At 39.7% G+C, this 22244-nt stretch overlaps 1 protein-coding gene across 10 annotated transcripts in view; it reads left to right on the top strand.

The window, feature by feature from the left end:
* FBXW11 (F-box and WD repeat domain containing 11) overlaps window positions 1-22244 on the top strand; it is a 146467-nt gene that overhangs the window by 114852 nt on the left and 9371 nt on the right. For all 10 annotated transcript variants that reach the window (XM_003310956.5, XM_003310957.5, XM_009450125.5 and 7 more), the window contains 4 exons: window positions 1532-1669; window positions 15066-15184; window positions 16661-16910; window positions 20203-20321. In XM_003310956.5, the coding sequence (XP_003311004.1) occupies window positions 1532-1669; window positions 15066-15184; window positions 16661-16910; window positions 20203-20321 (626 nt within the window). The remainder of the gene's footprint in view (window positions 1-1531; window positions 1670-15065; window positions 15185-16660; window positions 16911-20202; window positions 20322-22244) is intronic.

The raw sequence follows: 22244 nt of genomic DNA, 5'->3' as shown, positions 1-22244 counted from the left end.
GATATCTCCAACCCTCCATTTCCTTTTCTATAAAATGCGAACAATGATTCCTGCTTCAGAGTCACAATTAAATTAGCTACAAAACATATAAAGTGAGTGGTATAGTGTTAGAAAAGCGTAGTGCCTGGCACGTAGCTTTCAGTAAATTGTAACATTTTAGAGTGCACAGAAGGATACTATCTTCAAAATAAGAAGAAATACAGTTTGTTAGATGTCAGCAGAGCCAGTAATTAAGTACTCCTTCAACAAAGCAAATAATTAGACTTTTAGCTGTACAGAAATAATTAGCTACTCAGAGAGAAACTATATCCTGAACTGAAGTGTAACAGGTTATGGAAATCCCTGTTGTCCCCTAATTTCAAGGATCAGGAATTCAGACTTTAGTTACTCTTAGTAGAGACATTGTATCTTTTGAGCCTTAAAAAATCACTTATATCTACTACCAGAGGTTAGGTCTTCTGGTGCTCTGGGTATGACCTACTTCTTCACTAAACTTGTCCCAGTGTCTCAGGCTATAGAGCTCATTATCTCCCTTAAGTCCTGCAGCACTTAGAATTTTTATCACTCATTTGGCACTTTTGGAATTGTTACTGATCTTCTTACGTTCTGTGTGCACTGCCGCAAGAGGCAGGCCCATCCTGCTTTGTAGGCATTGAATATGTTAGTAGCAAAAGCATGGGTTTGGAGTCGGAAAGAACTGAGTGTGATTTCCAGCTAGTCCGATTACTGATTTTGTGGCTGCAGGCAAATTAAACTCTGTTTTCTTGTTTGTAAAAAGGAAATAATAAGTACTTCCTTCCTTCCAAGGTTATTGTATGGATCATTTAACCAAGTAAACTTAGTGTCTCTCTAGATCCAGACACCATGGGCCTAGATATTGGAGTGGTGCCTCCCTGAATGCAGTATGTCTCCTGTTGATCTTTTTATCCTCAGTGCCTAGCACACTATGTGGAATATATTAACATCTCAGCAAATGTTGCATGAATGATAAGAGGAATAAGAATCTAGGGCTAAAATGTACCATTTTTACTCTACAGAAACATTAGGAAGGTTAAAAATGATAAATAAAATTCTTCCTGTGTAGTTGGCTTATAGTAGTTGCTCACTATCTTTCCTCAGTGATCAAGACAATACTTTGTTTGGATATGTAGATTGTCAATATATGCTTAATGATGGTTTTTTAATTGGCATTAGGGAGCGACCCAGTGAGTTACTATTTATTTGCATGTTTTGGGTGCAAACGGCATTCTTTAAACATACTGAATTCTGTCTAGGCCAGTTTTTTCAAGCCCAGTCCAAAACTCATTGGAAATCCTATGACGGTTGCCAAATGGGCAGGGAAAGTTTAAGAAAAAACATTGTTGGGTTAATGTCTTACTTGGAAAAGAGCATGATCCTATCCACAGACAGTTATGCAAACCAAGATTGGGGTATCGGTGGTATGCTGTTTCTGGAAGCAACGCCAAAGTCTGAAACCTAATAGAGTAAGTTGATTCACAAAAACTCATCTCTTGCCTCCTTTTTTCCCTAGACTATAGAATCTAACTGGCGGTGTGGACGACACAACTTGCAGAGGATTCAGTGCCGCTCTGAAAATAGTAAAGGTGTCTACTGTTTACAGTACGATGATGAAAAAATTATCAGTGGCCTACGAGATAATTCTATTAAGGTGAATGACTGAATTTTTTATGTATTATTTTTAGAATCGTGGCTATGTGTTAGACACTAGATGTGACAATCTTTCCATTTACTCTAGATTGGTTTTTATCTCTTCCACTCAATCTTGGCAGCTCTCAGTGTAGTTCTAAAGAACTAGAGCCAGAGCATTTCCCCGAAACTAATACAAGACCCTGGATTGTCTCACTTCTTATCCTTCTCTAAGCACATTCACATTCTATATTCTGTATTAGGTGTAAATAGAAAATATCCCAGTATCACAGGGCTCTTAATTACTTTGCCAGCTGGTATTGGTAGTTTATAAACCAAAGGTGTTACCTTTTATGGTTCCTGAGAAGGGCTCAAATAATAATACCACAGAATGATAGAGCAACTTATATTGTTTTCATTAACTTTTCAGTAGTAGATAAACTGGATTATTTTTCCATGTTTAATCTGTTTGATGGCTGATCTGATCTGATTTTATTTTACATTGTTTGTATCTTATGTCCTCATATTTAAGAAAACATGTTTTTTAAACTTTGTAAAAAACATCATAACTTACAAACAGGGAAGTTTGCTCTTTTGTTGTATAATTCTGTGAATTTTGATAAACACACAGACATGTATAACTGTTACAAAAATCACGATATGGAGCAGCTCTCTCATTCCCCCAATTCCCTTGTCCTGCCCATTTCTTATCCTGGGCTTTTCTGCCTCTTTCCTGTGCTTACCCATTCACCTGTTGAAGGATGTTTGTGTTGTTTCCAGTTTCTGAGAATTATGAATAAAGCTACCATAATTATATACCTGTAGGTTTTTTGGGGAACATAAATTTTTAGTTCATTGGGTGAAAACTGAGGAGTGGGGTTACTGGCTCATATGGTAAGTGTATGTTTCACCTGCTAAGAAACTGCCCAGCTGTTCTCCAAAGTGCCTGTACCATTTCACATTCCCATCTACAGTGATGAGAGTTTTTTTTTTTTTTGAGACGGAGTCTCTCTCTGTCACCTGCCTCCTGGGTTCAAGCAATTCTCCTGCCGTCCTACCTCAGCCTCCTGAGTAGCTGGGACTACAGGCATGTGGCACTACGCCCAGCTAATTTTTTTGTTTTTAGTAGAGATGGTGTTTTGCCGTGTTGCCCAGGCTGGTCTTGAGCTCCTGACCTCAAGTAATGCGCCTGCCCCAAAGTGCAGGGATTACGGGCGTGAGCAGCCACCACACCTGGCCTGAGAGTTGCTTTTGTTCTGTATCCTTGTCAGCCCTTGATCATCTCAGTTTTTTTTGATACTAGCCATTCTAATAGGTATGTGAACATACCTCATTTTGCTTTAAATTCACATTTCCCCAGTGATGATAGTGAGCATCTTTTTATGTGCTTACCTGCCATCTCTCTATTCTCTGGTGAAGTTTCTTTTCAGATCTTTTACCCATTTTAAAATGGGTTCTTTGTTTTTTTATTACTGAGTTTTTAGAGTTCTTTATGTAGTCTAGATACGTGCTTTGCTAGATATGTTTTGCATATATTTTTCCCAATTAGTGAGTTGTCTTTTCGTTTTCTTTTTATTTAAAAAAAATTTTTTTTGAGACGGAGTTTTACCCTTGCCTGGGCTAGAGTGCAATGGCACGATCTCAGCTCACTGCAACCTCCGCCTCCCGGGTTTGAGCAATTATCCTGCCTCAGCCTCCTGAGTAGCTGGGATTATAGGCATGAGCCACCATGCCCAGCTACTTTTTTGTATTTTTATTAGAGACAGGGTTTCTCCATGTTGGTCAGGCTGGTCTCAAACTCCCAACTTTAGGTGATCCCCCTGCCCCGGCCTCCCAAAGTGCCCCGATTACAGGTGTAAACCACCATGCCTGGCCGTCTTTTCATTTTCTCATTTTCTTAATGATCTCTTTAATGGAGCAAAAGATTTTAATTTTTTTTTTTTTTTTTGAGATGGAGTCTCACTCTGTCACCCAGGCTGGAGTGCAGTGGCATGATCTCGGCTCACTGCAACCTGCACCTCCTGGGTTCAAGCAATACTTGTGCCTTAGCTTCCCAAATAGCTGGGACTACAGGCATGAGCCACCATGCCCAGCTAATTTTTGTATTTTTAGTGGAGACGGGGTTTCACCATGTTGACCAGGCTGGTCTTGAACTCCTGGCCTCAGGTGATCTGCCTACCTTGGCCTCCCAAAGTGCTGAGATTACAGGCGTGAGCCACTGTACTTGACAGAAGATTTTAATTTTGATGAAGTCCAACTTACCAGTTTTTTCTTTTATGGATCATGCTTTCGATATTATATCCAAGAAGCCTTTCTCTGAGCTTCATGAATCTGTAAATTTACGTCTTTCATTCATTACATTTCAGAAGTCTTCAGCCATTATTTTTTCAAATATTTTTTCTGTACCAATTTCTCCTTTCCTTCTGAGACTCTAATCACATAAATACTATATCTTTTGATATTGTTCCACATTGTTTTCAATCTTTGTTCCTCCCTTTTCTGGATAATTTCTGTTGGCCTATCTTCAAGTTGACTGAATTTTTCATCTCTTCATCTCTATTCTCCTGTTACCCTCCGCCCCATCAAGTGAGTTTTTAATTTCAGGTATGATATTTTACAGTTTCTATTTCTCTGCTGAGAATTCTCTCTTTTTTATTTACCTCAAGCACGTTTATCTTTATCCTGTGGAGTATAGAGTAGGTGCTTAACATCTTTAACCATGTCAGCATCTGGGTAACCTCCAGCTTGACATCTGTTGATTGTCCAGTCCCCTGAGATTGTTCATCTTTCTTGATTTTTGTATGCCAGGTAATTTAAACTAGTATTTTGGGCATTGTGGATATTATGTTGTAAAGACTGTGGGTCCTGTTATAATCCTCTGGACAATGTTTTTGGGTAAGTGTGTTTTTAAGCAGTTAGTCAACTTAATTGGGTTCAGAACACAAGTTCTGTCTTGACATCATCAGAGGGGTTGGGGGGATGGCTCTAATCTCTTTTCCACTGTTCAAAGCCTTTGCAATATGCCACTTTGCGTCTGTCATGGGCTTTCACTACTTAGAGGTTAATCTGAGGCTTCAGCAGTGCTTTAAATATCAGCTCATTGAGACAGCCTTTGCTGTGCTGGTTCAGTCTGTTCTGCGCATATACAGCTCAAGGGTAAGCCCAAGTCATGTGTTGTTTGGGTTCTTTTATTTCCAGTTCTTTCCTCTTGGATTTCCCTAAGTCTCTTCAGCCCATAAGGACACTTTTTTCCTTTTCCTCTGGCCAGAAAAATTGGGTCACTCTTGGAATTTTTTTATCTTTTCCATTGTTCTGCAGTGTGTCGTCATGACTGGAGCCATGAGCCCTGTGAGAGAAGAGAGAAAAGAAACCCCCAGGGATCTCTTTTTTTCCAGCCCCTCTGCCTAGAAAGAGGGATTTCTTTCAGAATTTTAGCTGCATGTTTTGCTATTTCACTGTATAGCTTCCTGGTCAGGGCCTGCTTTTGAGCAAAAGCCACAATAGGAAGAAAAGAGAAAAAGCCGGGTGTGGTGGCTCATGCCTGTAATCCCAGCACTTTGGGAGGCTGAGGCGGGTGGATCACTTGAGGCCAGGAGTTCAAGACCAGCCTGGCCAACATGGTGAAACCCTGTCACTACTAAAAATACAAAAAATTAGCTGGGCGTGGTGGTGGGCACCTGTAATCCCAGATACTCGGGAGGCTGAGGCATGAGAATTGCTTGAACCCAGGAGGCAGAGGTTGCAGTGAGCCAGGATCACACCACTGCAATTCAGAGCAAGACTCTGTCTCAATAAAAAATAAAAAAAAAAAAGAAAGAAAACAGAAAACAACAAAGAAAAATAATGGCAAATTCACCCCCATGCAGATTGTTTCTTCACATTTTGACCCCTTGCCACATCTACCTGTTGTCCCCTCTTTCCCCTTACTTTTCAGAGTTCTTAACTAGTTTTTATCAGGAGTGTTTAGTTATAATCAACTGGAGAGATAGATTGTAGTGGGCTTTCTCCATCTTGGCCCTGTTTTCTGTTATTGTTCTATTTTGGGTGAAATAAAGCTTTTCTGCTTTTTTTTTAAATTTTTATTTTTTGTTTGTTTTTTAAAAAGTGAAATAGTGGAATTTTAGTAATTCAGCTACCTAGGTCAAACGCACTCTGAATTATAGAATATAAGAAACTGTTCTGTTGGTTTCCTATATGTATGGCAGTGTTTGCCAAAAGATATTCTGTGGATGTGAATCTAGAGGATGTTGGCAGGCATTCTAGGCAGAGAATAATGCCCTCCAAGGAAGTTTAGATAACACTGCATGCTGTGTCTCCAGCTTAGAAATTCACAGGATACAGTAGCATATAAAGGCTCTGAGAATGCCTACAATAGAGACAGACACCCAGTGTTTCCCAAGTTCCAAAACTTATTTGACCACGGAACTCTATTTTTAATTTTTTTTTCTTACTTTTTGAGACAGAGTCTCGCTCTGTCGCCCTGGCTGGAGTGCAGTGGCATGATTTCGGCTCACTGCAACCTCCACCTCCTGGGTTCAAGTGAGCGATTCTCCTCCCTCAGCCTCCTGAGTAGCTGGGACTACAGGTGCCTGCCACCAGGCCTGGCTAATTTTTTGTGTTTTTAGTAGAGATGAGGTTTCGCTATGCTGGCCAGGCTGGTCTCAAACTCTTGACCTCAAATGATCCTCCTGCCTCGGCCTACCAAAGTGCTGAGATTACAGGTGTAAACCACTGCTCCTGGCCCACCGAACTCTATTTTTATATATACTTGATAGCCCTAACCTGTGGCTACCAGTATACTCTAGAAAGTGTGACATATGCTACTATTTAATACTGGTAGTTTTTCTTTTTTTCTATCAATATATCATTTTATTTTATTATTTATTTATTTATTTTTAATTATAGTTTAAGTTTTAGGGTACATGTGCACAACGTGCAGGTTTGTTACATATGTATACATGTGCCATGTTGGTGTGCTGCACCCATTAACTCTTCATTTAACATTAGGTATATCTCCTAATGCTATCCCTCCCCCCTCCCCCAACCCCACAACAGGCCCCGGTGTGTGATGTTCCCCTTCCTGTGTCCAAGTGTTCTCATTGTTCAATTCCCACCTATGAGTGAGAACATGCGGTGTTTGGTTTTTTGTCCTTGCGATAGTTTGCTGAGAATGATGGTTTCCAGCTTCATCCATGTCCCTACAAAGGACATGAACTCATCATTTTTTATGGCTGCATAGTATTCCATTTTCTTAATCCAGTCTATCATTGATGGACATTTGGGTTGGTTCCAAGTCTTTGCTATTGTGAATAGTGCTGCAATAATACTGGTAGTTTTTCTTTAAGGAATAGTTAAGAATGGTTTATAACAACTTTGTCAAAGCATAGTCTGGCTGTGGGCTTGGAATTCATTTACACTAGATGTGTTTTCTAAAGAATTCTCTTAATTGTGGCACATCCATTTGACTTAATAAGACATAGAATAGTAGAGCAGAAGTGCGCTTTGAAGAGATTATCTAGACCAGTGGTTGGAAACCTTTTTTTTGCCCTATTCTGCACCAATCCTTGATCACTAATCACTTTAAAAAATAACTCAGGTTCCATTAGGTCAGAAGTTAAAAGCAAGCTTTGCTATTGTAGATATTATATTTCAGTGTCTACATCATTTATAAAATCTTGTTCACTTGCAGTAAACTGTAGAGTCACTACAAATTATGATAGTATTGTACATGTCAAGAAATAGGTGCACAGAGTCTATTTTAAATAGTTCAATCTTTGAAAACATTCTCATCTCCCATTAAATATCAACAATATTGATAACTTGGGAACACTGGAAAGATTAAAAGAAGGGAGTGGGTTTGGTACGTAAGAAGTTGCTACTTGTCCTGACAACAAGTAAAAATCTGAACAAACTGAAAAATCAACCATTCTACTTAGATTCATAAGAGAAGTGAGGTCACAGGAGAAGCTGCTGCCCCACAAATTGGAGAGACAGGCAAATACAGAGAATCATAACTCACTGGAGCAGAAACATCCGGGAGAACCAGTGCCTGGGTAGGGTAACCTGAACCGTAATTGAAAAATTGCTGGAGGCTCAGTGTGGGACAAGTCTGAGAAATATAAACTGAGGAGGACCCAGTCATCAGGCTCCCCACCACACTTTTGTGAGTTTTACCTGCAAGAGCTCTACCAGATTCTCTCAGTGATTATCCCAGAAAAATCTCCTTGTGTTTCCAGCAGCGGGAAGGGAAAAGAAACTTTTAAAACTATACTAGGTTATTCTGTACTTCTTGATAAGGTCTACCTTCAGTAGAAACTGCTTAGCCAGAGCCTAAAGTGCTGAGATTTTATAGAACCTGACTGACCTGGGGAAGGGAAATACACAACTCCAGCCCCCTCATCCATTTGGTCACGCATAAAGGGGTGAGGAAGAACTGAGAAGTACTTGTGAAGTCTAGAGGTATAGGCTCACTAAAAGACTCAGACCTAGTCATGGAACTATAGAACGCTTCCCTTCTTGAAGGCCTGTTTATAGCATTTCCTTTTGATTAATGTACACAAATCAGTAGCTCTTCTGTAAACCAACAGTGACCAAGAGGAGAATCACATCAAGAACTCAACCTCTTTTACAATAGCTGCAAAAAAATAACATACTTAGGAATATACCTAATCAAGGAGTCAAAAGACCTCTACAAGGAAAACTACAAAACACTGCTGAAAGAAATCATAGATGACACGAACAAATGGAAACACATCCCATGCTCATGGATGGGTAGAATCAATATTGTGAAAATAACCATACTGCCAAAAGCAATCTACAAATTCAGTGCAGTCCCCGTCAAAATATGACCTAATACGAAAACCAGGAAAGGACATAACCATTCCTTTCTCATTCTTCACAGAATTAGATAAAACAATTCTAAAATTCACTTGGAACCAAAAAAGAGCCCATGTAGCCAAAGCAAGACTAAGCAAAAAGAAGAAATCTGGAGGCATCACACTACCTGATTTCAAACTATACTATAGTGCTATAGTCACCAAAACAGCATGGTACTGGTACAAAAATAGGGATATAGACCAATGGAACAGAATAGAGAACCCAGAAATAAACCCAAATACTTACAGCCAACTGATCTTTGATAAAGCAAACAAAAATATAAAAGTGGGGAAAGGACACCCTTTTCAACAAATAGTACTGGGATAATTGGCAAGCCACATACAGGAGAATGAAACTGGATCCTCATCTCTCACCTTATACAAAAATCAACTCAATGTGGATTAAGGACTTTAAACCTAAGACCTGAAACTAGAAAAATTCTGGGAGATAACATTGGAAAAACCCTTCTAGACATTGGCTTAGGCAAGGATTTCATAACCAAGAACCAAAAGCAAATACTACAAAAACAAAGATAAATAGCTGGGACCTAATTAAACTAAAGAGCTTTTGCCCAGCACAAGGAACAGTTAGCAGAGTAAACAGCCCACAGAGTGGGAGAAAATCTTCACAATCTGTACATCTGACAAAGGACTAATATCCAGAATCTACAATGAACTCAAACAAATCAACAAGAAAAAAACAAACACAATGAACTCAAACAAATCAACAAGAAAAAAACAAACAATCCCATCAAAAAGTGGGCTAAGAACATGAACAGACAATTCTCAAAAGAAGATATACAAAATAGTCAATATACATATGAAAAAATGCTCAACACAGGAAAAAATGCCCGACAAACATGATACAATGATCAGAGAAATGCAAATCAAAACCACAATGTGATACCACCTCCTGCAAGAATGGCCATAATAAAAAAATCAAAAAACAGTAGATGCTGGCATGGATATGATGAACAGGGAACACTTCTACACTGCTGGTGGGAATGTAAACTAGTACAGCCGCTATGGAAAACAATGTGGAGATTTCTTTTTCTTTTATTTTTTTTTTATTATACTTTAAGTTTTAGGGTACCTGTGCTCAACGTGCAGGTTTGTTACATATGTATACATGTGCCATGTTGGTGTGCTGCACCCATTAACTCGTCATTTAATGTTAGGTATATCTCCTAATGCTATCCCTCCTGCCTCCCCACACTGGGGCCTGTTGTGGGGTGGGGAGATTTCTTAAAGAACTAAAAGTAGAACTACCATTTGATCCAGCAGTCCCACTACTGGGTATCTACCCAGAGGAAGAGAAGTCATTATTTAAAAAAGACACTTGCACATGGATGTTTATAGCAGCACAATTCACAATTGCAAAATTGTGGAACCAACCCAAATGCCCATCACTCAACGAGTGGATAAAGAAACTGTGACTGATATATATATGATGGAATACTATGCAGCCATATAAAGGAATGAATTAACAGCATTTGTGGTGACTTGGATGAGATTGGAGACTGTTATTCTAAGCAAAGTAACTCAGGAATGGAAAACCAAACATCATATGTTCTCACTGTTATGTAAGAGCTAAGCTATGAGGACGCAAAGGCATAAGAATGATGCATTGGACTTTGGGGACTTGGGGGGACGAGTGGGAGGGGGGCAAGGGATAGAAGACTACAAATATGGTGCAGTATATACTGCTTGGGTGATGAGTGCACCAGAATCTCACAAATCACCACTAAAGAACTTAGGTAACCAAATACCACCTGTACAATAGCTTATGGAAAAATAAAAAAATAAAAAAAATCAATAAAAAAAGAAAGGCTAGAAATTAATACAATGTCCAATCATACCACAGTGGATATAAACTAGAAATCAGTAAAAAAAAAAGAAGCTGGAAAAATTCCTAAATACTTTAAGGTTACATAACATAATTCTAAATAGCACATGGATCAAAGAAGAAATCTCAAGAGAAATTTTAAAAATATTTTGAGGCTGGGCACAGTGGTTCACGTCTGTAATCCCTACACTTTGGGAGGCTGAGGTGGGAGGATTGCTTGAGCCCAGAAGTTTGAGACAAGCCTGGGAAACATAGGGAGACCCTGTCTCTACAAAAAAATTAAAAAACATTAGCTGGGCATTGTGGCATGCGTCTGTAGTCCCAGCTACTCAAGAGGCTGAGGTGGGAGGATCACCTGAGCCCGGGAGGTCAAAGGCTGCAGTAAGCTGTGATTGTGTCACTGTATTTCAGCCTGAGTGACGGTGTGAGACTTTCTCTCCCTCCTCCTTAGCTGTGTGTGTGCACATGTGTGCATGTGTGGGTGGGTGTAACTAAATGAAAATGAAAGCCCAAGTTATCAAAATCTGTGGGATGCAGTGAAAGCTTAGAATTTTATAGTATTGAGTGCATATATTAGAAAAAAGACTAAAAATCAGTCATCTAAGCTTCCACCTTAGGAAACTAGAAAAAAAACAGTTTAAATCCGTAGTAAGCAGAATAAAAGAGTTAATGAAAAGTAGGGCAGAGATCAATGAAATTGATAACAGGAAATCCATAGAAATAGGTAAGGAAACCAAAAGATGTGTCTTTGAAAAGATGAGTAAAATTGATAATTACGTTAGCTATGCTAACATAGAAAAAAAAGGACTCAGATTCCTAATATTGAAATGAAAGAGGAGACATCACTATAGCTCTCATGAGCGTTAAATGAATAATAAAATAATATGAACAACTCCCTGTTTACAAATTTGATAATTTATATGAAATGAATTAATTCCCTGAAAGACACAGTCTTCCAAAATTGACATAAAAACAAATAGGTAATCTGAATAGGCCTTTATCTGTTGAAGAAATTGAGTCAATAATTAATTACTTTCCAAAACAGCACCAGGCCCAGATGAGTTACTGGTGAATTCTGTCAAACATTTAAGTAAGAAATTACACCAGTTCTCTACAATCTCTTCCAGAAGATAGAAGAAGAGAGAATATTTCATCACTCATTCTATGAGGCCATCGTTACCTTAGTACTAAACTACATGAAGACATTCAAAGAAAACCACAGACCAATATCTTCATGTTTAACCTTCAAAAATCAATTAATGTAATCCATCATATCAATAAGCCAAAGAAGAAAATCACGTCAATAGATGCAGAAAAGGCGTTTGACAAAATTGAACACTCTTTCGTGATAAAAACCCTTAGTAAACTATGAATAGAGGGGAACTTCCTTAACTTGATAAAGAGTATCTACAAAAAGCCTATAGCTAACGTCACACACAGTGCTGAGAAATGTGAAACTTTTCCACTAAGGTCAGGAATAAGACAAAGATGTCCCCACTCACCACTATGTTTCAACATTGTATTAGAACTCCTAGATAACACACTAAGACAAGGTATACAAATTGAGAAGGAAGAATTAAAACTGTCTTTGCTTGTAGATGACATGATTGTAGAAAAAAATGAAAGCATCAACAAAAAAAACCTCCTAGAACTAATAAATGATTATAGCAAGTTTGCCGGATACAAGGTTAATATACATAAGTCAGTTGCTTACCCATATACCAGCAATGAACAAGTGGAATGTGAAATTAAAAACACAATAACATGGCTGGGCACGGTGGCTCACGCTTGTAATCCCAGCACTTTAGGGAGGCCGAGGTGGGTGGATCATCTGAGGTCAGGAGTTTGTGACCAGCCTGGCCAACATGGTGAAACTCCGTCTCCACTAAAAATACAAAAATTAGCCGGGTGTGGTGGTGGGCGCCTATAGTCCTGCTACTCAGGAGGCTGAGGCAGGACAATAGCTTGAACCTGGGAGGCGGAGGTTGCAGTGAGCCGAGATCGCGCCATTGCACTCCAGCCTGGGTGACAGAGTGAGACTCCATCTCAAAAAACACAATAACATTTATATTAGCACCCCCCCCCACCAATGAAATACTTAGATATAAATCTAACAAAATATTTATAAGATCTATGTGAAGAAAACTATAAAACTGATTAAAGAAATCAAAGAACTAAATAAATGGGGAGAGATATTTCATGCTCATGGGTAGGAAGACTATTGTGAGGATGTCAGTCATTTCTTCCCAAATTGGTCTGTAGGTTCAATGCAGTCTCAATCAAAATCCCAGCAAGTGATTTTGTGGATATCTACCAGCTGACTGTAATGTTTATATGGACAAGCAAAAACCAGCATGATACTGAAGTAGAATAAAGACAGAGGACTAACACTACCCTACTTGAAGAATTACTGTAAAACTGCAGTCATCACAGTGGTGTGGTGCTGGCAACAGAATGGACAGCTAGATCCATGGAACAGAATAGAGAGCCCAGAAATATATACCTTCATAAATATAGTCAGCTGATCTTTTACAAAGGAGCAAAGACAATACAGTAGAGAAAAGATTGTGTCTTCAACAAATGGGGCAGAAGCAATTAGACACCATATTGCCTCCCTTACCCTTAAACAGTCTAGACATAGATCCTATATACTTCACAAAAATTAACTCAAAATGGATTAAAGACCTGACTGTAAAACACAAAATCTTAAAATTCACAGAATGTAACATAGGAGAGAATCTAGATGATCTTGAATTTGTTGATGACTTTTTAGATATAATACCAAAGCCATGACCCATGAAAGAAAGAATTAATAAGCTGGACTTTGTTAAAATTAAAAATTTCTGCTCTGTGAGAGACATTGTCTGGAGAATGAAAAAACAAGCCACAGACTAGAGAAAATGTATGCAAAAGACATACAAAGAACTCTTGAATTTCAACAGTAAGAAAAAAAACAATTAGCTTAACCTGATTTTTTAAAATAAGGCATAGACCTTAACAGACATCTCACCAAAGAAGGATATACAGATGGCATATTATAAGTATGGAAAAGATGTTACACATTGTAAATCATCAGAGAAATGTGAATTATAACAGTGAGACACGACTACACACCTGTTAGCATGGCCAAAATCCAGAACACTGACAACACCCAATGCTGGCGAGAATGTGGAGCAATAGGAACAGGAACTTTCATTCATTGCTGTTGGAAATAGAAAATAGTACAGCCACTTCAGAAGGCAGTTTGGCATTCTTACAAAACTAAACATACTTTTACCATATATACCACTTAGTATTTACACAACAGAATTGAAAACTTAGGTCTACACAAAAACCTCCACCCAGATGTTTATGGCAGCTTTATCCATAATTGCCCAAACTTGGAAGCAACCAAGGTGTCCTTCAGTAGGTGAATGGATAAATAAACTGTAGTACATCTAGACAGTGGGATAATTTTCAGCACTAAAAAGGAATGTATATCAAGCCATGAAAAGACAGGGAGGAACCTTAAGTGTGTATTACTGTGTGAAAGAAGCCAATCTAAAAAGGCTACATACTGTATGATTCCAAATCTGTGACATTCTAGAAAAGACAAGTCTATGGAGGCAGTAAAAGAAGCGAGAAAAGGAACACTCAGAGTGTGAAAACAACTGTTCACAACATTTTACCTCCTTTAATCCTTTCTTCCTTTTCTAAAATATACATAGTCATTGTGTCACTTTATAGATAATTTTTGTTCTGATTTTTAAAATGCTTAACTTTGTAATAAAGCATGATATTTTCTCATTAAACACTTCATAGTTTACTTTGAGACTTTTATGAAATGCTGGACATTTCATTTTCCACTTTTTGTTTTTGTAAACATAGGGGTATGCATTTGTAAAACGTCTTAATAGACGTTGTCATGTTGCTTTCCAGAGAGTGAGCCAATTCTTTTTTATTAATATTTTTATGAGACATAAAAATAAAATGACAAAGCAGAGTCCTGCTTTGTTGCCCAGGCCGGAGTACAGTGGTGTGATTATGGCTCACTGCAGCCTTGCCTTCTGGGCTCAAGCAATTCTGTCACCTCAGCCTCCTGAGTAGTTGGGACTACAGGCACACACACCACCACACCTGGCTAATTAAAACACACACACACACACTCTCTCTCTCTCACACACACACACACACACTCTCTCACACACACACACACACATACACACACACTCTCTCTCTCTCACACACACACACACACACACACTCTCTCTCTCTCTCTCTCTCTCTCTCTCTCTCTTATGGAGATTGGCTTGGTATGTTGCCCAGGCTGGTCTTTTAACTTCTGGGCTCAAGCGATCCTTCTGTCTCGGCCTCCCAAAATGTTGGGATTATAGGCATGAGCCACAGCACCCCGTCAGTGAGCGAATTCTTTTCACAGATTTTATTTTTAAGAAGTCCCCTTTATGAGGCTGTTGATAAGTATACTGAGATCAATAGCTAAGGGTTCAAATTAAGCAAAATAGCACATCTATCCTAGTAGTTAATCACTATTGTCTGTATTCCTTCTTGTCATTTCTTACCTGTTTGATATTCAGTGTTTCTTATTTACTGTAACCCAAGTGTGTTTTATTTTATAATCAGAACATAAGGTGGGACAGTAACATTCATCAAAATATAGTATAATTAATCATCGTTTGTGGCTAATCTTGTCTCAGTAGATATGGGATAAAAGCAGCCTGGAATGTTTGAAAGTGTTAACAGGACACACAGGCTCTGTCCTCTGTCTGCAGTATGATGAGCGTGTCATTGTAACCGGCTCTTCAGATTCTACGGTGAGGTGAGTGATCTGGCTTCATTGTTCTTAACTTGTAAGCCTTCCCTGAGAAAGTCTGAGATTGACATCCTCCTCTGGGAGAGGCATACACAAACTTACATTTTTACATGCTGTATTTCAAACTACTTTTATTGTAGACATGTTTGCGCAAATTACGCAGGAAAGCTAATTTTTGTTAAGGGTGTTCTGTTCCTATTGCTGTTCATTGTAGAGATGACAACATGCTTTCCTGTAAGAGCATATACCAAGTATTAGGCTGGCTTTCTTCTTTTGGTTATGTGGTCCAGAGCAGAGAGGAGACACTCACTTCCAGGAGTCACTCCTGGACTCTTTCGCCACCCCTGCTTGAAGCATCGCCACCCCTGCTTGAAGCATGCTTAGTATCCTCTCCTGGACTCAGTGCTTCCGTACCCCTGCTTCTGCCAGAGATCATGTCTCAGCCTCAGAGGCCTGAGTCTTTCCCCCTCTGCCCTATGTGAACTTGTCCTCTTAGGAGATGAGGGTTACAGAAAAGCCGTGATGTGGAAATGCTGCTTCCAGATCCCTGGATGTACAAAGCAGTTGGGAGACCCTGGCTTTGTCCATAAAGCAGCTAGGTAAAGAAGTGGATGTGGTGATTGATGAGGCATCATGACTTACCCAGTTTGCAGTGGATAAATGATAGACTCAGAGGCCTGTCAGAGGTCAACAAGAACTAAGCTTGGAACCATTCTCAGTTCTTCAGCCAACAAGCCTCCTTCTTCCTGTCATCTCAGACTCAATACAAAATCTACTATCTAGAGGAATCATCTTTTGCCATCAGCACGAGCCTGCAAACACCATCCCTAAATACCTGACTGCTAAATATACCTAAACTCGGGCAGAGCCAGAATTAGCCACCTTTTCTGAAACCGTCTCAGCACTTCTCAGCAAATAAAGAAATTGCTTTTAGGGGTCCCTTTTAATCATGTCCTTAGGTTCATTAAGAATAGACCCTGTCTTACTCCATTTGTATTGCTATAAAGGAATACCCGAGGCTGGGTAATTTATAAAGAAAAGGGGTGTATTTGACTCATGGTTCTGCAGGCTCTGCAAGAAGCATGGCACCAGCATCTACTTCTGATGAGGGCTTCGAGCTACTTCTACTCATGGCAGAAGGCAAAGGGGAGCCAGCATGTGCAGATCACATGTGAGAGAGAAGCAAGAGAGAGGGAGGAGGTGCTAGGAGGCTCTTTTCAACAACCTGTTCTCTCAGGAACTAAGAGTGAACTCCCTCCTATGAGAATGGCACCAAGCCATTCATGAGTGATACACCACCATGACCCAAAACATCTCCTGCCAGGCCCCACCTCCAACATTGAGGATCAATTTCAACATGAGATTTGGTAGAGTCAGACAAACTATATCCAAACCATTGCAGACCCAGACAGAGCTCAGATACCAGAATCATTTCCTGGCTGTCTCCATAATTAAGCATCATGCTTTTCTCTTCTCTCCTAGAGTGTGGGATGTGAACACGGGTGAAGTTCTTAACACATTGATCCACCACAATGAGGCTGTACTGCACTTACGCTTCAGTAATGGACTGATGGTGACCTGTTCCAAGGACCGCTCCATTGCTGTGTGGGACATGGCTTCTGCGACCGACATCACTTTACGCCGTGTCCTGGTTGGCCACCGGGCTGCCGTCAATGTAGTAGACTTTGACGACAAGTACATCGTGTCTGCCTCTGGTGACAGGACCATCAAAGTAAGTATGTCTGCAGTCATAACCCTACCTGTTCCTGTCCCTTTTAGAACAGAGACAAAGCAGAGGTGGCTTATACCAACCTGGTACCTGGCAAGATCTTTATTCTCCTCTGTGCTTATGAACCCTTGAGGCCATCCCACTCTGTATATCTGTACAGTTGTAGGCAAGGTAGGAGGAAAAGCCATGGGTCCAGAAGAGAGAACAGTCTTCCGTTTCATGACATGAAATTCTTGATCACCTTTTTAAGGGGAAGAGTGCTAACGTGTTGATCATGTATTGTGTGTTGGGAGCTTTACATTATGGTCTCAGTTAACACTCAGCACTTTTAAGGTAGGTGTGGCCCCATTTTACACATCTGGCTCAGAGAGTAAAGGATTGTGTTGGTGATCATCACAGCTAGTTAGTGGCAGAGCTTAGATGTTTTATTTATTCACCTAATTTTGAGGACTTGCAGTGCGGTGGACTCTGGGCCGGATGCTAGGGATATGATGATGAAGAAGACATGTCCTTGCCTTCAAGAAGCTTAGCATGCGGTGAAGGGGGAGGCAGACTTGTAACAAGGAGTTGAAGTCTAGGGTGATCCCTAGGGTATGGTAAATGCAGTCCTGATTCCAATATCTCAGCTAACTTTTTTGAATTTTAGCTTTCCTATGCTTTTATAACATCTTTACCGAGATATAGTTTCCATGCCATAAGATTGAACATTTTAAAGGGTGTAATTCCGTGGCCTTTAGTACATTTGCAGCATTCTATAACATTACCATTGTCTAGTTCCAGAACATTTTCATCGCGCTCTAAAACCCTCACACTCATTAGCAGTCAGCCTGTGTTTCTTCCCAGTCCCTGGTGATCGCTCATCTACCTTCTGTCTTGGGATTGGACTGTTCTAAACACTTCATATAAATGGAAGAATACCTTATGTGGCCTTTTATTTCTCGCTGCTTTCACTTAGCATAATGTTTTCAAGGTTCATCCATGTGCTTTGTAGCATGTATCATCAGCTTTGTCCCTTCTTTTTTTTTTTTTTTTTTTTAAAGTACAGATGGGGTCTTGCTTTATTGCCCAGACTAGTCTTGGACTCCTGTGCTCAAGCAGTCCTTGGCCTCCCAAAGTGTTGGGATTACAGGCATGAGCCACCACACCCAGCCAGTACTTTGTTGCTTCCAGTGGCTGAATAAAATTTCATTGTTCATCTGTTTATTAGTTGATGGACATTTTAGTTGTTTCTATTTTTTTGACTATTACAAATGATGCTGTTATAAATATTAGTGTAGAAGTTTTCATGTTTTTAATTTTCTTAGGATGGTAACTCTGTGTTTAGCTTTTTTTTCCTTTTGAAGACAGGGTCTCACTCTGTCACCCAGGCTGGAGTGCAGTAACACAGTCATGGTTCGCTTCAGCCTTGACCTCCTGGGCTCAAGCAGTCCCCCAGCTCAGGGACTCCTGAGGCTCCCACCTAAGCCTCCCAGAGTAGCTGGGAGTACAGGCACTACCAGGCCCGGCCCTTTTTTTTTTTTTTTTTTTTTTTTTTGTAGAGACCAGGTCTCACTTTGTCGCCCAGGCTTGTGTTTAGCATTTTGAGGAACTGCCAAACTGTTTTCCAAAGGCGCTGCACCATTTTACAGTCCTGCCAGTGGTATATGAGGGTTTCAGCTTGCTCAGAAGAACCTCCTTTTCATAACCAGCACTGGATAGCACTCTTATACCTAGCCCCACAAATCACGAAGTGTGTAGCATCAGGCTTTGCATTGGATAGCTGGGAAGCTAAACAACTAGGATTTATATGCGGCAACTTATTCCCACAGTCACACCAATTGGTATGAGACCAGTGCCTGGAAGTTGAGAGGGTTTGAGCTTTATTACAAAATAGCTGTTTCATAATATCAGCATGGAGGATTTCTCATATCCTTGCCAACACTTCCTATTATTTGTCTCTTGTATTATATCTGCCCTAGTGAGTGTGCAGTGGTACTCTGTGGTTTTGCTTTGCATTCCCTTGTTACTGATGATGCTAAACAACTTGTTGTATGCTTATTGGCCATTTGTGTACCTTCTCTGGAGAAATGTCTATTTAAATCTTTTGCCAACTTTAAAAATTGGTAATTTGCCTTTTTATTATTGAGTTATAAGTTCTTTATATATTCTGGACACAAGTCCCTTATCAGATACATGATTTGCAAATATTTTCTCCCTTTCTGTGAGTTGTCTTTTCACTTTTTTGATGGTGTCCTTTGATGCACAAATGATTTTAATTTTGATGATGTTCAATTTATCAAGACTTGTATAGTTTCAGTGCTTATGTGTAGGTCCTTGATCCATTTTGAGTTAAATTTTTGTTTAAGGTATGAGGTAGGGGTCCAGTGCCATTCTTTTACTTGTGGAGATCTATTTATCTATCCCATTCAGCTACAAATGCAGCTGGTAAGATAATTCAGGGCACTCTGGTTGCTGTGTGTCTCCTTATTTGTCTAATAATATGTTTAGCTGTCTATGAACATCTAAGTCAGATACCACAAAAGAGGGGATTATTTATTCTGCATACATACAATTAGAAGTAATGTGTCAAAACAAATGGAGCTGTTCCAGAAAATATGCTGGAAAAGAGGATGATATGAAAGGTGAGACTTTTTGTTTGTTTTTTGAGACAAAGTCTTGCTTTGTCACCCAGGCTGGAGTGCAGTGGCACAAACACAGCTCACTGCAGCCTCAACCTGCTAGGCTCAGATGATCCTTTCACCTCAGCTCCCTGAGTAGCTGGGACCACAGGTGCATGCTGCCATGCCCAGCTAATTTTATTTTTTGTAGAGATGGGGTTTCACTATTTTGCCCAGGCTGGTCTCGAACTCTTTAGCTCAAGCAATTCTCCTGTCTCAGCCTCCCAAAGTGCTAGGATTAGGTGTGAGCCACCGTACCCAGCTGGAAGCTTTTTTATTACATTAGCTCCATGGGGTTTGAAATGTCAGCTGGTGTAAAAACATAAAATCTGGCCCAAACTCTTTCCTCCAGGTAAATGAGCGTTTGAACCATCCAGGAGATGTTCTCTTTGTAAAGATCTCAAAGACTGGAGACTTCACTTCCCTCCGTGTTTCATTCCAGTGTTATTACTCAGCAGCCAAGAAAATTTTATGCTGTCTAGTCTGCCCCCCAGCCTCCCAACTTTGAGTTAGAGGACACCGTATTTTATAATCACATATTTGGGTCATTCTCAGAAGCTCTGTCTTTTTAAGAAAGGTATATTGTGGGAGGACTTTCCTGTGTTCATTCTTTAAAATACTGTTAATTTGTTATACAGGTCTGGAGCACGAGCACCTGTGAATTTGTTCGTACTCTCAATGGGCACAAGCGAGGCATTGCCTGTCTCCAGTACAGGGATCGCCTGGTTGTTAGTGGATCATCAGATAATACCATTAGGTGGGTAGAAGTTGGTGTGCTGACAGAGCAGACTGATTTTTGCCACATTGTTGACTCATCTCCTAGTTCTAATGCTCAAAACAACTCAGGGTAAATGGGATGTTTCAGATAAGAAAGCTTTAGGTAACTTTTAGAAATGTATTTGGCTCTGTATACTCAAGTGGGAAAACCGTGTGTGCCCTGGGTGTTCTTCCAAGATTCCCCCAGTACACAAAGTTTTTTAACCTCAGCTCCACCTGGGATCACTTAATACCAGAGCACTTCAGAACAGGCTAGGGTGCTGCAGTGCAGCCCAGCTCGCTCCAATTTCCCTCACCTGTGAGCTCCCACCTCCCTACCTAACACATGGGAGTGTACTTTATTTTCCTCTCCCAAGACTGCATCTGTTCCTGCCAGGTCATTTACCTCCCTTTTTCCTTCCCAGCACTCGGCCTCCCTGCTTTCTAATAAATCTGACTAACCTTAGACATTTTGTATCTTACTAAGAACATCCCTTCAATATCTACTTAATTGTCCCATGCCGTTTCCCCACTGTCTCAACACACTCTAGTGGCATTACATAAGTGACTAAACTTAACTTTGGTTTATAATCAAATTGACTAATGTTTGGTCAAAATAAAGATAGGATTCAAGATTATTAAAAAAAGTTTTTTGTTTTTTAAAGGCAGGCAAGCAAACACATGCTAGTAGCTTTACATAAGTGACTAAACTTTGGCATTTATAATTGCCTAATGTTTGGTCAAAATAAAGATTGGGTTTAAGATTATTAAAACTTTTTTTTAAGGCAAGCAAATAACAAAAAAGCTATTTAAGTTTGCTTTATCACTTTAGGCTTCAAGATACCATAAATTTAGTTTAGAGCTTAAATCTTGATTCTCTTATATTCATCATGCTTTGTGGTATTGCTTAATGTTTCATCAATAAACAGTTCTTAACTTCCTCATTGGAATTGTCAAGGTTTTACAAGATAGTAATGTGTATTACTCTCCAGCTTATAGAAGGGAACTACTTTGGAGTCATAGTGGCAGTACTGAATGGCTTTGATCACAGATTAGAGATGCTATCATCACGGGTACTAAGAAGATTTGCTAAGGGCAGCTGTAATAAAATACATTCTTTGGATGTATCATAGGAATTACTGGTAGAGAGGCTAAGAAAAAGTTATAGAATTAATTTGCTCACTTTATTTTGTACATGCTAACTAGCTATGATTTTTTTCTACAAATACTGTAGAAAATCAGTCACAATAGGAAAAAAGATCTCTAACTCCAGAATTGTTACATAAATCATATGCAGAGAAAAAGACTTGGTGTTGTCAATGGGTTTATATTTCCACCAGAACACTGCGTGTACCTAGTAAGTCTCCCACTCTGACTTTGTAAACCGTCAATCCCAGTATTCAGCATATAGTATCAAGGAAGGGGTATCCCCAAGCCTCATCAAGAGACAGCCACCTCCCCTGCTGGTCTGCCAGTTCTAACCTCAGTGGTCCTTATGGACTCCACTGTGCTAGAAGTGCCTGGGGCGGAAGCTTAACCCCCTGGCTGTACGTGATATCTCCTTTCCCACCTTGTCTCATCTGTGCTCTTTCTCCTTTACTGCCTACAATCCCTGTCTCCCCAGAAGAGTCTTTCCTACACCATTTGTCTACATGGTTTTTATCAACTCAGACCTCAAGAGAATGCCTAAGGATTAAATAGAATTGAAGTTTCTGGTTTGTTGATTTTATTTAAATAGTAATACAGATGCATGATTAAAAACAGTTTCAAATCATATAAAAGGAAATAGAATAAAAAGTAAGGCTTCTTCCTGGGTTAGTGCTTGGAAACACACAGATGGTATAAATGTACACATACAGCTTTATATGTGTGGTGTGTACTGGAAGTGAGATAGAAATAAAGAGCTCCAAGATAGCGAAAAATT

The sequence above is a fragment of the Pan troglodytes genome, chromosome 4 (assembly GCF_028858775.2).
Source record: "Pan troglodytes isolate AG18354 chromosome 4, NHGRI_mPanTro3-v2.0_pri, whole genome shotgun sequence".
Lineage (NCBI taxonomy): Eukaryota > Metazoa > Chordata > Mammalia > Primates > Hominidae > Pan > Pan troglodytes.
Note: the sequence above shows the minus strand (reverse complement) of the source record. Positions and strands in the feature narration are given on the sequence as shown.